Source organism: Medicago sativa, chromosome 5, assembly GCF_051527215.1.
Source record: "Medicago sativa cultivar Bolivia chromosome 5, Bolivia_mono, whole genome shotgun sequence".
NCBI lineage: Eukaryota > Viridiplantae > Streptophyta > Magnoliopsida > Fabales > Fabaceae > Medicago > Medicago sativa.
Genome location: NC_140753.1, coordinates 70,458,175 through 70,475,743, shown reverse-complemented (window position 1 = coordinate 70,475,743; position 17,569 = coordinate 70,458,175). Strand labels below are relative to the sequence as shown.

Below are 17,569 nucleotides of genomic sequence, written 5' to 3'. Positions count from 1 at the left end.
TGGATGGGTGTAATTTTAGAAAGGGTTAAAATTGGTATTTTTGATAATATGTATGGGTAGAGGTATAAATGTTGGGGTACAAGGTAAATTTTCCTGTATAATATAAGTTGAAATCATAAAACCCAAATCGTTGTTACTCAGTTGATACTTGGTAGAAATAGTTTATTGCAATATGAAAGGCGAGGTTCAAACTCTTAATTCATCGTTTATTCAGTTTAAGAGGTGAAATTATAGCTAATAGCCTACTTTACCAAAAAAAAAATGAAAAATCGTCGGGCATGAGTGATTGGTCTCTTGGCTTCTCTTAGTAGATCTATCATGTATGAATGAGATTGCAAATCTTCTTTGAGTTTTGATTGAAGATGGAGTATAACCGGCACATTCATATGCTTCTATCATCAATTGCATTCCGCAGTTTATGGATTATCTTCAAGTCTTCATTTTTCATCATTCCTTGCAGGAGGGAACAATTGTGCAGACTTGTTAGCTAAATATTTTGAATGCTGCAATGTGTCTTGGAGTTAATGTCCAACTTCTCTAACTAGTTCTTTCATGGTGGATGCTATGAGAACTCACTTTTCTCGTGTTTTTCTCTCTCTTTCCTTTTTCTTTCCTTTTCATCAAACAAATTTTTAAAAAAAACTCAAAAGAAAATAACACTACAAACAAAATTTTAATATATCTGTATTGAAAAAACAATTCTTTGCACTTAGTATATTTATATTTATACTCTATATAAAGAAAATACGATGTTTTGGGCTGATTTTTTCTCCTTCCAATTATACTCTCAAACAAATTTGACTATAAGAATGATATTTTATTGGCGTCTCTCAAAAAGATAAGAATTTATATTATATTTGTTATATTTTTTTTTAAAGATATTATATTTGTTATATTGTCGGTATCATTCAAAAAGATAAGTATAATTTGTTACAATATCAAAGTGCAAAAAATATATAATATCTATACCTATAATTTTAATCAAAATTTCATAAAAACTAATGTTGGTAATTTATACGCATTAACGTAATAAGAAGACGAGATAGACGGGTACGGAGTGCAAAGACGATGAAATCACAAAAACAAACGAAAGAAGACATAAAATATGTGGCAATCACTTATTTAACTAAAGAAGAAGGACAAACAATTCATATGAGTGATTTTGAAAAGAAGAGGACGTTGAAATAACTTAAAAAAATAACAATAATAAATTTGAGTTTTGTTTAGTGTTATTATTTAAATTTCAAATTTTCTCTATTATAAAATTTGGAATGAGATTAGTTTAGGGTTACATTCACTACCAAAAAAAAGTTTAGGGTTACATTTAAAACTAGATCGTTCACCCGTGCTGCAGCACGGGTCATATATATTTACAAACATTTCTTACAATTTTATAATTCAGGTTTTACACGTTTCGAAAAATCTCTCTATACACCACATTTAAAGTCATATTAATGTAGTTGCCATATTCATCGGTCAACATAAGTTTCAAACCATTTCTTGATGTAACTCTCAATATTGCAACATACAACTAATCATGTGAAAACATTGACTAAGGAAGGTATATGCCAACTTCTTTTAGTGACTGTCATTGACTTTTATTAATAGTCATTGCAAAAGATACAAATATAGCTAACTGTCGACATTAAAATTTAAAAGGAATTCCCGTATCAAGACACAATGATAATCTAGGTATATAGACCTTTTCACCAATATTGTCTCCTGTTATCACCTTACCCTCAAGAACATATATGCCCATCTTTGTGATTATCAATCGAGTTCCATTTTATCATCTTCGTCAATTATCAATATCATCAATCATTTTAATGTAACTCGTGAAACTGCACCATACTACTGACCATGTAAAAACATACACTTGGTAAGAACTTATGAGTTCAGACCCTCTTCTGATCTTTTATTGCTTTCTTTGGCTTTATTTAAAATAAAGTAAGAACATATAAATTAACATAAAAGTCTATTTTTGTCTTAAGTTGTTTTTCATAGGCTAAAAAATAAACCAATTCAAACGAACATTAAGAAAAGAAAAAAATAATAGTAAAAGTGAAAAACGTTTGGAGAGAAATTATGGACAACTATAGAAATCATATTGATGGATTTTTATAATTATTTATAAATAGACACAACTTAGCTACGCTTGTTAATTATGTTTGGTTTGGACAATTGAACACAAACATACACTAAATGCAAGCGTGTATATACCAGGCTAGCAACCTACCAAAATATTATACATACCTTATATACAAAACATAAATAGTCCACCGTAAAGACCATGCAATAGACAATATCCAAAAAATTACATCAAATATCAAATAACATCACATTTATTCATATACAAAAAATGTTCACCCTCTGTAATTGTGCATCACATAAAACATGTCATAGAGAATTAATGAAAAAAGGCAACAATACAAAATCAAAATCAAAATTTCAGATTTTCTTAAACTTAACAGGGACCAATACATATTTTTCTGCTCCTAATTCCATACTTAAGAGAACATCATCAATCTTGCTCCTTATTTCAAAGCTCAAATGACTTATGCCTCATTCTTCCTACTCAAACATAAAAACCAATACAAATTAGAAAATGGAAAAAGTTGATTAAAGACATACATAACACTAAGAGCAACTCCAATGCTAGTTCTTGACAGTGTTCTTGATACTTAAAAGCAAGTTCTTGTTTTCTTTACCATTGGAGATGGATGATGTGGCATCCATGTTGGAGAACCGTTCTATGTGAAGAACATGTTCCAGCAGCAAAACTGTCAGAAAAAGCAGATGAAAAAAAGGAGAGTAAGAGAGAGAAAATACACAGGTTTTGTTTCTTTTCTCTACTTGGCGTGGGGACAGCAGGTTTTGTTTGTGAAGAGAAGAAAAGAAAAGGTATTTTAATAAGTATTTTAATTTAAAAGTATTGAAATAAATAAAAATATGTGGGGCCAATTGTGGGACCCTATAATGTAAGTTAAGAACATAAATATTGTTCTTTGCATTGGAGTAAAAATGAAAGGATGTTCTTAATACACATGTGGCACCTTTGGACCCCACCAAAATGCTTCAAGAACATAAATATGGTTCTAGCATTGGAGATGCTCTAAGAATCATAACGTACACCAATAGCAAAGTGCAGAATACAAATAACTAACCAAATGAAAATAGTTCCTGCAAAGGAGAAAAAAAATTGTAATGAGGCCAAAAAATTAACAACATTGTTTTCTTCAATCTTCAACATCATAGTTGGTGAATGAATAAAAATCACGATAAAAGAACAATACCATCTCATTTTTTGCAAGTGTCTCCACTGTCCATCATATCCATATTAAATTAAATTGGTTATATATCCTATGCAAAAACAATGAGGGATGAGGAAGCCAAAAGGGAATTAAAGAAGAGTGAAAATAGAGATAGAAGAGTTAACAGTGAGAACAAAAATAAGTGGTAATTTTAGAGGAATAAATTATTGAAGTGGTTAAATAGAGAAGGTGCTAATGAGTGAGAGGAAATGTTAATGAGAGACCATGTATAGAACCAACCAAAGCAAAGAAATGTTAACATGCAATGGCTTAAAAAGAAAAAGGAAAGGGATACAGGGATTACAAAATTTAACATACTAAGGAGATAATATCAAAAAATTAAGGTATGAGAATAGAATTAAGATAGCAGTAGAAACTTTAAGTTACTAATCCTCACAAAATTTCATCATTCACTAAATCCAAAGAAAAATTGAAGTCCATATATAACACAATCTAACTAAGAAACACGACTTCAATAATTTGAAAAACTAAGCAACAATCATTAACAAAGAATGCACATCACCTTTGCATTTCAATAGTAAATTAAACTTCTATGCACAACAATTGGGCTATAAGACCTCAAAGAATGACCTCATAAAATAGAGATGAGTACCTTGGACTTGAAAATGATGGTGCCTTAGAAGTAGCTTGAAATTGAAGCAGTCTACAACTTTGACATGACAGGAATCCAATAGTCTTACTATGAATTAAGTCCAAAAATCCTTATCATGTGAAGGTAGTTGATCAAAATATACACTCACCTAAACAAAATTTTGAAAGTGGTTCAAAAGAGGAAGAGTTTCAAGAAATAAACAAATATAATATGATCCTATCACTTCTACCAGACACTTACAAAAGCAAACTATTTTTCTTAGAGTAAAACTAAAAGAAGTGTATACTTCATCCATAATTGAGATCTATCAATACAATACATACCTAATAAGCCGAGATTCTGCCTTCAAGAATTCTGGTCAACCCCCATGGTCTTTGCTCCCTCTGATTCAACGTTCAAGAAGCGCTGCCAACCATCACTCGATCTCCTACGCTTCCACTTCATTATGATTGAGCAGCCACCTCAATTCCCAAAAGAAATTAAAATCATATATGTTAGATATAAAACATTGTAGTTATGTACATATTGCAATTTATTTCACATACACCCTCTAAATAAATGTCAATCAGGGATGTGCCCCTTCTTAAAAGAGTTGTCAATAAAATTTTGAGGGCAAGGCAAGTTAAACAAATAATACCAGCGAAATGCATATAAAAAATAGGATAGAGAATATGTTTGATAGTTTTAATAACAATATAACATTTTATATATATTAAACATATGCTTACCTTTCAAGCAAGTTGCACTTTAGTTTATTCCTCAATCATTTGAAAGCTTTAGCTATGGCAGTGGTTTTGTGGAATACCTGATGAGACATACACAAAGTTATAGTTAGGACTCATGTTAGCAAATATAATGAAAACGTATCTATTACCGGGTGTTCACGCTTTTTGTGTCATATTGCTTAAACTTTATTAAGAGATTTATGGTCATTTTTGGAATATATTTCAGCCCAAAATTTAATTAAATCAGCATGACATGAAGTCCACTCTTCATGTTTCTGCTTCAAGTGTGTTAATATCAACACAAAAGCGTGTTAAAATCAGCATGACATCTAGCCTAAAATTTTTGATCCCATCAAAAAAAGTCGGTGCTTCTCTATAATCCGTGCTTTAAAAATCAATGCTTCTCTATAATTTACTGTCAAAAAATCATACGCAAATTTTAAAGGTCGTTTAATCAACTTCTAGCTAAAAAAAGGAACATCTAATTTTAGAAAAGCAAATTTTAGCCTAAAAAGAGAGAGTTACCATTAAGTTGTTTTAAAATAGCCAATCAAAAAGCCAAACTCTATTTAGTAAAAAGTAAAAGAGTGATAATCATTGTCAATAATCAGATATCGTTTATCAGATAGTTCTTATAGCATTATTTTCATGGAAATAAGATTTGCTTAGTGGTTGCGAATAATTTGAAAAGAAACAATTAAAAATGACAGCAAATGAACCATTTTTCAAACATCTGGAATGGAATATCAAGTGAAAATCTAGAACCACATCAGATCAGAGATAGAATAAAAAGCATTAGCCATAGTGAAATGAGAATCAAAAACTCTAAAATAAAAAATGCACAAAAGGAAGTGCAAATGTTGTAGAGGATGGTTTTTGGTTAGCCTTTATATTAACCCTCATGTTACTTCCTTCATGTTACCTATAAATCATCTTAAAATGTATCGAACATACCATTAAGCTAAACATTAACTATTCTCAGTAATGGATAGTTCCTGACATTGCAAACTTGAAATTTATCAAATACATATGTCATGGTTTTTCTTTTTATTGTATGCGTGAAAGAGACAAAAAGATAAGCACTTTACCTATAAATGTGCATTTCATTGTACTACCAAATGAAGCCATGACATATTGTTAAAGTTTATTTCCACTTAACACTACCTGCAAGCAGAACAATAAAATAAAATTAAAAAGCTCAAAAATCCCAATTCGCTAAAAAAACTACAAAAATTTATCTATTGTCTTTGATGAAATAACAAAATGAAAAAACAACTAAAGACAGATTAATTTGCCAATAATCAATCCATGTAGATGTCATCAAGTCCATATTTCAACAAACCTTTTATAATACCCAAATCTCCTATTTATTTGACACAGAAGTCTCCGAGGACATACATAAAACAAATTTTTATTTTACACCAGTTAGTCAATGTACTTGGTTCATTCTGCTTTCATTTTTCTGTTGTCAATTTTTCTGCATTTTTTTGGTACTGTTTGTGGTTCTTTCTAGACATGGCCGTGTGAAATTGGTGTAGTGGCTTTCTCGAATGATTACTTTCCAAGCAAATGTGCTTCTTGACTCGCTACTTGATACATCTTGAGCACTGGTTTGAAGAGCAATTATTCATAACTCATGACTAATATACTATGAAATTACAATTGTTCAAAGGACAATGATTGTTAACAATTAAAATCAAGCACATAACTCAACTGGCCTAACCTAACCACATATATTGCCTCTACTATTTAATCAATAAAAAAATTAAACCAAAATAGAGTAGAAAGGTTAACCAATTGTGTAACCAACTTTGTTATATGGAGTTCAACAATTTAAAAACTAAAAATGATATTATGAATTAGAAATGGGTTTTAAAACATTGAATGAAAAACCAAATTATAAGTGAAAGTTCACAGAGACAATATATCAAACAGCTTGTGGACAAAAGTAAGAAGAAAAACTTATTCACAAAGAGGAATTTGTATTTACCTTTTGCTTGTTCTCATGAGAATTTTCCATTGTTGAAATAAACAAGAAATGGAACGTGAACATATGAGAAATAGATTTCAGAAAGAAAAATATGAAAGCAAATCGTGACCAAAATGCTTTCCAAAATGTAAAAGAATCTAAAGGCTCTGTAATCACCTCATTCATTGGAGAAGAGTAACCTTGTGTATCGTATTAGATTCCCTCGCTATGACCGGCCGTCGAGTTCAACGCTAATGGAGTTGAAAAGGGGAGAAACATAAGAGTATGAGCATGGCAGGAGCATGGCATTAACTTTCTGGAGGTGAGGACAACCGAAGGAGTAAGGGGTGGCAGTTTTGCAGTGAGGAGGAGGTGTAGAGATTAGTAGAAGATAGGGGAGAAGAGGATCAGAAGGCAGGGGATAATGAAGGAAGAAGATAGATAGGAACAAAATTCAGAGAAAGAGAGGAAGATAGAGGAGGCGGGAGGCAATACAGAGAGAGCTCGAGAGACGGTAGTGGTGGGAGAATATTGGAACGTTGAGTAGAATATCGGTGTGAAGTGTACATTACCAATGCACTTGTGATTTAAAATTGAAAGAAAGTGTTTATTGGAACAGATGGATTATGTAGATTCATCTAACGGTTGGAACGATTTGGAGCCAAAAAATTAGGATTAGGGTTTGGCAATTAGGGTAAGCATGTTTGCTAGGATTAGATATAAAGGATTCGAATGAGATTAGTTTAGGATAATCTAGTATTGGCTATGTATTAATATATACTATTGGTTTAGTTTAGGGCTTTGTTCTGAAAAATAAAAACCATCCATCCACCCAAGTTTTAAGCGAACGAACCTAATCCCTCCCCACCGGCGACGACAATGAAATTGAAAAGGCAGAGGGGAAGCTGCTACTCGGAATCGGTTTGTTGTTGTTCATATTCAGATTTAGATTTACCGGACGATTGTTGGGAACATGTGTTCAAATTTCTTAACAAAGATAGCGAGGTAGAAGACGACAACCGTCGCTACTACTTGAAGTCTCTCTCCCTCGTCTCAAAACACTTGCTCTCCATCACTAACCGTCACAAATTCTTTCTCAGAATCACTCATCCAACCCTCCCTTTCCTACCCCGTCTCTTCCGTAGAATCACCAACCTTACCTCCCTCGATTTTTCACACTTTTACTGTGACCTCAACAATCTTCTCACCCAAATCTCTTATTTGAAGTTGAACAATTTCACATCTCTCAATCTCTCTAACCAATCCACCATTCCCGCTATCGGCTTGCGAGCTTTTTCCTCCTCCTACTCCTCTACAATTACCACTCTCACTTGTTCCAACATAGGCTTTATCAATACCATTCATGATCTCAAGCTCATCGCAGATTGTTTTCCTTTCCTCGAACAACTTGATCTCAGTAACCCTTCAAATTTCCAAGTGATGGAGGAGGAGGAGGAGGAGGAGCTTCTTTCAGTTGTCGCAGCACTTTTCAAACTCCTTCGTAAGGTTAATCTCTCTCGTCATTACTATGTCAACGACCAATTCATTTTCCAGCTGTTTACCAACTGTAAGTTTCTCAAAGAAGCCATCCTAATAGACTGTTATCGCATTACCAACCACTGTATTGCCTCTGCTCTCCGTCTGAGACCCGACTTGAACTCTTTATCCCACTCCCCTTCACTCAAGTCCATAGCACAACCAATGTTTGTTACTTCTCATTTCATCGACTCCTTGGCCAGTTTAAAGGCTTTGACTTGTCTTGATTTGTCCTGCTGGCGCATCTCCGATCACTTCCTTTCCTCTATTGCAATGCAAAGTCTTCCTTTGACGAGCCATGGCCTCGGATATTGCACCGGCTACACTTTTTCTGGAATCTTACTTTTTTTATCCAAGTGTCTACGTATACAACATTTGGACCTTCAAGATACTGATTTTCTCACTGATCACCATGTTGCCGAGTTGTCTTTGTTTCTTCCTGATTTGGTGTCTATAAACCTTAGTTATTGTTCTCTGCTCTCATATTCTGCTTTTTTTGCACTCGTTAGGAACTGTCCTTCTCTTAGTGAGGTCAATCTCAGATTCGCATGTATAGGGAACAAAGTCATGGCCTCCATTGACAACTTTAATTCTTCCAGGGATTCTCTTGTTGCATACCCTCAATTCAAGTCTCTCGGTTTATCCAACAATTTTCGTTTACAAGATGAAAACCTCATACTATTTGCTTCCATTTTCCCCAGTCTGCAACTTCTTAATTTGAAGCGTTGCTCTTGCATAACCGACCAATGTGTTGCTCAGCTTTTAAAGAGATGCCATAAGATTAGACATTTGAACCTAACCAACTGTAAAAGTTTCAAGTCACTTCAAATCGACTTTGAAGTTCCCAACCTTGAGGTGTTGAACTTGACACATACAAGAGTAGATGATCAAACACTCTATGCAATGGCAAAGACGTGTCGTGGGCTTTTGAAACTGTCGCTGCAACTTTGTACGAATGTCACCGAGAAGGGAGTGATGCATGTGGTCAAAAACTGCACAAAACTCAGAGAGATCAATTTGGATGATTGTAGTGGAGTCCATGCTAATGCTGTTGCATCCATGGTAGTTTTAAGCCCATCCTTGAGAAAGATAGCTGCTCCACCAGATTTTCCTACGAGTGAAAGAAATAGGAAACTCTTCTCGCGTCATGGATGCCTTCTTGAAGATTGAACCGTGACATGCTCAAGTGAAAATGCTATGCTCAAGTGATGTAAGATTTACTTCTCAGATTTGCTTAAGTTATTTTGTAGCATATTGAGAAATTAATGATGTAAGTTGCTCGTCAGTCGCAATTTTTATTTTATTTTATTGAGATTTGCTTAATGATGTAATTAATATTATTCTTTCTAATTGTCCATTTTTTCCTAAGGTATGCATGATGTTTTGTCCTTTTCCTTATTGTTTGAATGTTCCAAGGAAAATTGGATCTTCCTGTTGATTGATGCCAACATATTATGTTTCTTATTTTGAAGTTGCCCTTTGTCTGATATTGTCTCTTGAAGCTATTTACTAACTAATGTTTCATCTCTGCTTTTACTTAGCGTTTCATTAATTTTAATTTGGTCCAATTAGTAGATAAAATCAAATGATGAAATCTTTTACTATTAGCAACCTTAAGTTTATAAATCCATGTGTCACTTATGCGACAACATTTATTAGGCCACATTAAAATGACCATCACCTATAACTAATTACTCAGGTTTTTTATCCTCTCCTTATTCATGTGTGGGTTATGAGGGAAAAAAACTATAACCCATAAATAGGAAACCGTTTCCATTTCCTTTCTCTATTATTTTCCTCTCTCTTATCTAAATCTGGACTTTATTTTTTGTTTAAAACTTCTTCACATTATCTACTATCAATCTCCAACATCAAAAATCTAAATCACTAAAGAGAAGAGACCTCTCTTACCTTAAATAAGAGCACAATAAGATGGAACATGAATTTATTCCTCAATATCTTAGTGATCCATATACTTTCCTTTTATGAATTTTGTCCTTAAAACTTAACTTCCTAAGTTACTGATGCTGAACACATGAATTGAAAATGACAGTAAGTGTATTTTTGGTATCACGGTGGAAGAAAAAATGAATGCATAATTCTCTTCACAATCAATCATATGCCATAGCATCAATAGAAGACATGCTATGTTTGAAACCACAACTAAGGGTAAGATCTTATTCCTTGTGTCATTAAGAGACCATTTCAAAGCACCACGAAGATGAAGCCACAAACGTTACCACCATTGAAGTTTTTCAGTTCTATAGAAGATTGTTTATCTTCCATCAAAACAATTAAAATCAGTGTCCAAACCACCTTTTTGTTATACAAGTGTCCAAACTACCTAATCACTGCAATTGTTATGCTTTGCAAATAAAACAGTGCTATCTTTTGAGAAACAAGCTCTTAGAAGTCATGCATGTTTCAACTAGAAATCTCACACTTAATAAATTTGAGTTTTTTTTTAATAATAAATTTGACTTTTTATTAGTTTTATTATTTAAAATTCAAATTTTCTCTATACTATAACGCATAAAATTTGGAATAAGATTAGTTTTTTCTACGCATAAAATTTGGAATAAGATTAGTTTTTTCTTTTTGAAGGAGGAATGATTTTCTCTATACTATAACGCATAAAATTTGGAATAAGATTAGTTTTTTCTACGCATAAAATTTGGAATAAGATTAGTTTTTTCTTTTTGAAGGAGGAATGATATTAGTTTAGAAATCCATAAAGCGTGGAGTTATCGTTTTTGGTTTTACGTTTAAAATTCTAATGATTTGATTCTTTTTTTAATAAAAAAATATTTTATGAGGATAATCTATTATTGTCTATGCATCTAATCTAATATATAGTTTATTTTAGGGTTTTGTTCTGAAAAATAAAAACCATCCATCCAACCAAGTTTTAAGCGAACAAACCTAATCCCTCATAAGTCCCTATCGGCAACGGCAATGAAATTAAAAAGGCAGGGGAGAAGCTGCTACGTACTCGGAATCGGTTCGTTGTTGTTCATCATATTCAGATTTAAATTTACCAGACGATTGTTGGGAACATGTGTTCAAATTTCTCAATGAAGGTGGGGACGAAGAAGACGACAACCGTCGCTACTACTTGAACTCTCTCTCCCTCGTCTCAAAACACTTCCTATCCGTCACCAACCGTCACAAATTCTTCCTCAGAATCTGTCATCCAACCCTCCCTTTCCTACCTCGTCTCTTCCGTAGATTCACCAACCTCACCTCCCTCGACTTTTCACACTTTTACGGTGACCTCAACGATCTTCTCATCCAAATCTCTTCTTTGAAGTTGAACCATCTGACATCTCTCAATCTCTCCAACCAATTCACCATTCCCACTATTGGCTTGCGAGCTTTTTCCTCCTCCTCCTCCTCTACAATTACCACTCTCACTTGTTCCAACATACGCATTATCAATACCACTCATGATCTCAAGCTCATCGCCGATTGTTTCCCTTTCCTCGAACAACTTGATCTCAGTAACCTGCATATTCTGAAGTAGTGGAGGAGGAAGCTCTATCGGTGCTCCTGGCACTTTTCAAACTCCTCCGCAAGGTTAATCTCACTCGTCATTACTACATCAAGGACCAATTCATTTTCCAATTGTTTGCCAACTGTAAGTTCCTCAAAGAAGCCATCCTCATAGATTGTTATCGCATTCCCAACCACGGCATTGCTTCTGCTCTCCGTCAGAGACCCGACTTAAGCTCTTTATCCCACTCCCCTTTACTCATCTCCCAAAACCAAGCAATGTCTTCTAATTTCATCGACTCCTTAACCAGTTTAAAGGCTTTGACTTGTCTTGATTTGTCCTGCTGGCACATCTCCGATCACTTCCTTTCCTCTATTGCAATGCAAAGTCTTCCAATCCATTCACATGGAAGAAACTCATTCATAATGCTACTAATTTAAGGGAGCTTTATCTAGATAATGTAGATATGTCTTCAATCGGAGAGATCTCTTTGTTTATGCTAATGAATTTGTCATGCTCTTTGGTTTCTCTTAGTCTATCAGAAACTGAGTTGCAAGGAAATTTGTCAAGTGACATCCTCTCTTTATTAAATCTTCAAAAATTAGATTTGTCATTTAATCAACATCTTAGTGATCAACTTCCAAAGTCAAACTGGAGCACTCCTTTAAGGCTTTGTTTGGGAGTTTGGAGGGGAAGGGAGGGGAGGGTTTTGGGGGGTTGAAAATATATAGAAAAATGGACAAAAAAATCACATTTTTTGAAATAACAGTTTTTTAGAGAACGATAAACTAATATTTATAATTAATATACTTTTAATTTTAAGAATATTATAAGAACATAGATTGAATTTGAAAAGTTCATATAAACCCTCCATAACCCCCCAAAACCCTCCCCCAATGCAATTTTTGAGTTCCCCCAAATGAGGGGGATTTTTTATTATGAGTAAAAAATTAACCTCCAAAGCCCTCTCCTCCCAATGTCTTCTATTTCTTCCACTTGCTCCTTCCTTTTTTCCAAAACCCTCCCCTCCAAACTCCCAAACAAAGCCTAAGGTACTTTGTCCTATCTGACATCACTTTCTCAGGTGAAATTCCTAATTCTATAGGGCATTTGAAGTATCTTTCTCAATTAGCCTTTTCAGGTTGCAATTTTGATGGGATGGTTCCTCTATCTTTGAGGAACCTCACACAACTAACATATTTGGACCTATCAAGAAATAAACTTAATGGTGAGATCTTACCGATACTTTCAAACCTCACACACCTCATTCATTGTGACCTTGGATATAATAAATTTAGCGGTAACATCCCAAATGTTTATGGAAATTTAATCAAATTGAAATTTTTATCACTTTCCTCTAACAACCTAGCAGGACAAGTTCCATCATCACTTTTTCATCTACCTCATCTTACTGTTTTAATTTTATCATCTAACAAACTAGTTGGCCGAATTCCAATTGAAATAACAAAACGTTCAAAATTGAGCTCTTCTTTGATTTTGGGTTATAACATGTTAAATGGAACAATTCCACAATGGTGTTATCATTTGACTTCATTGTTAAGGCTACATCTCAACGACAACCATCTCACAGGGTTCATTGGTGAGTTCTCAACATATTCGTTGCAATCTTTGTATCTCTCTAATAACAACCTACAAGGTCATTTTCCAAATTCAATATATAAACTCCAAAATTTTAACAACTTAGATTTGTCTTCAACAAACTTAAGTTTGTGGAGGTTCAACAATTTTCAAAATTTAAAAAACTAGGTTATCTGAATCTTTCACACAATAATTTTCTTTCTATCAACATTGATAACAGTGATGATTATATGTTAATGTTACCCAACCTTTCGGATAATGCATTGCAAAAACTAGTGAGGCTATGGACGTGCCCTACTTAGTGAGAAACTGAAAACATAGTAAAAAGAAACAGAGCCCTAGATATATATTTTGTATGCCTCCATAGTGAAGGTTTATTACACATTTTTCTTCTTACCTTTGCACACTTTTGTGGATGAAAACTTGTAATCGGTTTAGTATGTAATTGAAATCGTGTTGCATAGTTCATTCCCATTATGAAATGAAATTTCAAATGTGTATGAGAACATATTTAGAGTTGCAAATATCAACGAAATTTGGTCTTCAAATTTTGGCTAATTCAAAATTTGAATGAGGTCTTAGCAAAGTCAAATTTGGTAGATTCACAATTTTAGTCTAGGCAACTTTGCGACACTTTTTACAAATTCTCAAAAGTTATTATGTGACATTTTTTTTAATGTTACTGGTGATATTAAAGTGTTGCAAAATATAAATAAGCAACATTTTTTTAATGTTACTAATAATACTATAAACCGGTACATAAGCTATTACACGAGTTTTACCTAACAATTGTTCAAATGTTACTAAATTTAATTAGTAACATTTTTCTTGATTTGGTTATATTTTTCAATTGTTACTAAATTTCAATTATGTTGTAGTGTTGGAAAACATGGACGCTTCAATTTTACTTTTTACCTTTTGTGATTGATCATGTCATCTTCAAGGGTGGACAGAAGATAAATTGGTGCTTCTTGGTTGGATTCCCAATCAACTATTCTTATCTGACCCTATTACTCCGGAATAACAATGTTAAAATCTGGCATGGTCTAGACCTGACGAAGGTTGCCTCTTCCCACCCATACTTGAAGAGAAAGATGATATCAAACACCAAATCTATATTACAAATAGTTTGCCAAGTGTGTCAGGATTTGTGAGCATTTGAGTATAACAATGTTGAAATTTTCTCAAACAATGTGAGGTATGAGGTACGCTCACTGTGACTGCTATCATCTTTTTTTTAAATGGCAAATGTTGTGTTAATTGTTATTTTAGTTTTTCTCCTTACCAAGACTTGAACCCTGAACCCTCAACTTTTTAACCCTTAGCTCAAACTTGTTGAGATTTGTCATCGTATATCAAGTTTCTCTAGAATGGGTTCCCCAAATAAACTAAGAAGTTTTTTCTTTACATGAAACATGTTGCTCCATGGTAACATAATGTTGCAAATTCTTGCTATAGTTGTTCTACGTCGTCTTCTTACTCCTAATGAAAAGATATTTGTCTCCGTTATTTTTGTGGTTGGTTGGTGTAAGGTTTTGAGAAACAAGCTCTTAGAAGTCATGCATGTTTCAACTAGAAATCTCACACTTAATAAATTTGAGTTTTTTTTTTTTTAAGGAATAATAAATTTGAGTTTAAAATTCAAATTTTCTCTATACGCATAAAATTTGGAATGGAATGAGATTAATTTAGAAAATTTGGAATGGAATGACTAATGAGATTAATTTAGAAATCCATAAAGTGTGGAGTTATCGTTTTGAGGGTTACATCTAAAATTCGAAAGATTTGTTTGTTTGTTTTTTTAGTAAAAAAATCTTTCAAGAGGAGTAGAATAATCTATTATTGGCTATGTATCAAATCTAATATATATTAGTTTAGTTTAGGGCTTGGTTCTGAAGAATAAAAAAAACCATCCATCCAACCAAGTTTCAAGCTAACGAACCTAATCCCTCCCCACCGGTAGCAATGAAATTGAAAAGGCAGAGGAGAAGTTACTCCTCAGAATCAGTCCGTTGTTCTTCTTATTCAGACTTTGATTTACCGGATGATTGCTGGGAACATGTGTTCAGATTTCTTAACGAAGATGGCGACTTAGAAGACGATAACCGCTGTTACTTGAAGTCTCTCTCCCTCGTCTCAAAACACTTCCTCTCCGTCACCAATCGTCACAAATTCTTTCTAAGAATTCGTCATCCAACCCTCCCTTTCCTGCCTCGTCTCATCCATAGATTTACCAACCTCACCTCTCTCGACTTTTCACACTTTTACGGTGACCTCAACAATCTTCTCATCCAAATATCTTCTTTGAAGTTGAACCATCTCACATCTCTCAACCTCTCCAACCAATCCACCATTCCCACGATTGGCTTGCGAGCTTTTTCCTCCTCTACAGTCACTACTCTCACTTGTTCCAACATAGGCTTTATCAATACCACACATGATCTGAAGCTCATCGCCGAATGTTTCCCGTTCCTAGAACAATTTGATCTCGGTAACCCTGCGAATTTCCAAGTAGTGGAGGAGGAGGAGGCTCTTTCAGTGCTCCCTGCACTTTTCAAACTCCTCCGCAAGGTTAATCTCACTCGTCATTACTACATCAATGACCAATTCATTTTCCACTTGTTTACCAACTGTAAGTTCCTCAAAGAAGCCATCCTTATAGATTGTTATCGCATTACCAACCACGGTATTGCTTCTGCTCTCCGTCAGAGACCCAACTTGAGCTCTCTATCCCACTCTCCTTTACTCATCTCCCAAAACCAAGCAATGTTTGTTACTTCTAATTTCATCGACTCCTTAACCAGTTTAAAGGCTTTGACTTGTCTTGATTTGTCCTGCTGGCGCATCTCCGATCACTTCCTTTCCTCTATTGCAATGCAAAGTCTTCCTTTGACGAGCCTTGGCCTTGGATATTGCACCGGCTACACTTTTTCTGGAATCTTGCTTTTTTTATCCAAGTGTCTCCGTATACAACATTTGGACCTTCAAGAAACTGATTTTCTCACTGATCACCATGTTGCTGAGTTGTCTTTATTTCTTCCTGATTTGGTGTCTATAAACCTCAGTTATTGTACTAACCTCTCATATTCTGCTTTGTTTGCACTGGTTAGGAACTGTCCTTCACTTAGTGAGGTCAATCTCAGATTCGCATGTATCAGGAAGGAATTCATGGCCTCCAGCTACAACTCTAATTCTTCCAGGGATTCTCTTGTTGCATACCCTCAATTTAAGTCTCTCTGTCTCTCCAACAATTTTACGCTGAAAGATGAAAACCTCATACTGTTTGCTTCCACTTTCCCCAATCTGCAACTTCTTGATTTGAACCGTTGCTCTTACATAACCGACCAATGTGTTGCTCAGGTTTTAAGGAGATGTCGTAAGATTAGGCATTTAAACCTAACCAACTGTTCAAGTCTTAAGTCACTTGAAATCGACTTTGAAGTTCCCGACCTGAAGGTGTTGGACTTGACACATACAAGAATTGATGATCAAACACTCTATGTAATCTCAAAGATGTGTCGTGGGCTTTTGCAACTCTCGCTGCAACTTTGTACGAATGTCACCGAGAAGGGAGTGATGCATGTGGTCAAAAACTGCACAAAACTCAGAGAGATCAATTTGGATGATTGTAGTGGAGTCCATGCTAACGTTGTTGCATCCATGGTGTTTTTAAGCCCATCCTTGAGAAAGATAGCTGCTCCACCTGGTTTTCCTTTGAGTAAAAGAAATAGAAAACTCTTCTCGCGTCATGGATGCCTTCTTGAACATTGAACCCTGACATGCTCAAGTCAAAATGCTGTGCTGAAGTGATGTTAGATTTTTTTTTTAAAAGATTTACTTATCTGAGAAATTACTTTTGTAACTTATTGCTTATTAGCCTGGGCATGATAATTGCTTAAGTTATTTTGTAGCATATTGAGTACTTAAGATTCGTTCATTTTATTTTATTGAGATTTAACTTATTGAGAAATTAATGATGTAAGTTGCTCATCAGTCTCCGATATTTTTTCATCCCATTAGCTTTTGATTGTTATTTCATGTTCATGATTAGAAGATAGGGATGCATGCTTAAGTAGAGGTAGTCCCTGGTTTATCTATCTCACTGGTCACAATAAGGTGCGGAGCAAAATAACAAGTAAATTCAAGTATGACAAAAATATATTTTTAGTCCTTTATCTTTTATCAAAAATGTGTTTTGGTCCTTTATCTTATTTTTAACATGTTTTGGTCCTTTATCTCTTTGAAAAGATTCACAATTGTCGAATCCATACGTGAGAATGGTGTAAACTAAACCCAAGTGGCTTTTAGCTTGTCAATCGTGTT

General features: G+C 34.2%; 2 protein-coding genes and 1 long non-coding RNA gene across 8 annotated transcripts; 2 read left to right on the top strand and 1 right to left on the bottom strand.

The window, feature by feature from the left end:
• Positions 1–2,272: 2,272 nt before the first annotated feature.
• Positions 2,273–7,135, bottom strand: LOC146924520 (uncharacterized). 6 transcript variants are annotated; one of them, XR_015010691.1, is made up of 9 exons: positions 6,640–7,135; positions 5,945–6,256; positions 5,738–5,813; positions 4,653–4,729; positions 4,248–4,385; positions 3,925–4,072; positions 3,294–3,360; positions 3,131–3,180; positions 2,273–2,571 (listed from the first exon to the last, which is right to left on the bottom strand). It is a non-coding gene; the product is annotated as an uncharacterized LOC146924520 (long non-coding RNA). The 6 variants fall into 6 exon arrangements; XR_015010692.1 differs by having other exon boundaries at positions 6,796–7,135; XR_015010696.1 differs by having other exon boundaries at positions 2,435–2,571; positions 3,165–3,180.
• Positions 7,136–7,497: 362 nt separating this feature from the next.
• Positions 7,498–9,383, top strand: LOC146924519 (F-box/LRR-repeat protein 16-like). The gene has a single exon (XM_085711871.1). The coding sequence runs from the start codon at positions 7,498–7,500 to the stop codon at positions 9,322–9,324; it is 1,827 nt and encodes a 608-aa protein (XP_085567997.1). The 3' UTR covers positions 9,325–9,383.
• A 5,689-nt stretch (positions 9,384–15,072) lies between these two features.
• LOC146924518 (F-box/LRR-repeat protein 16-like) lies at positions 15,073–17,239 on the top strand. Its single transcript, XM_085710623.1, has one exon. It carries the CDS (start codon positions 15,212–15,214, stop codon positions 17,015–17,017), a length of 1,806 nt encoding a protein of 601 aa, XP_085566749.1. The 5' UTR covers positions 15,073–15,211; the 3' UTR covers positions 17,018–17,239.
• Positions 17,240–17,569: the final 330 nt, after the last annotated feature.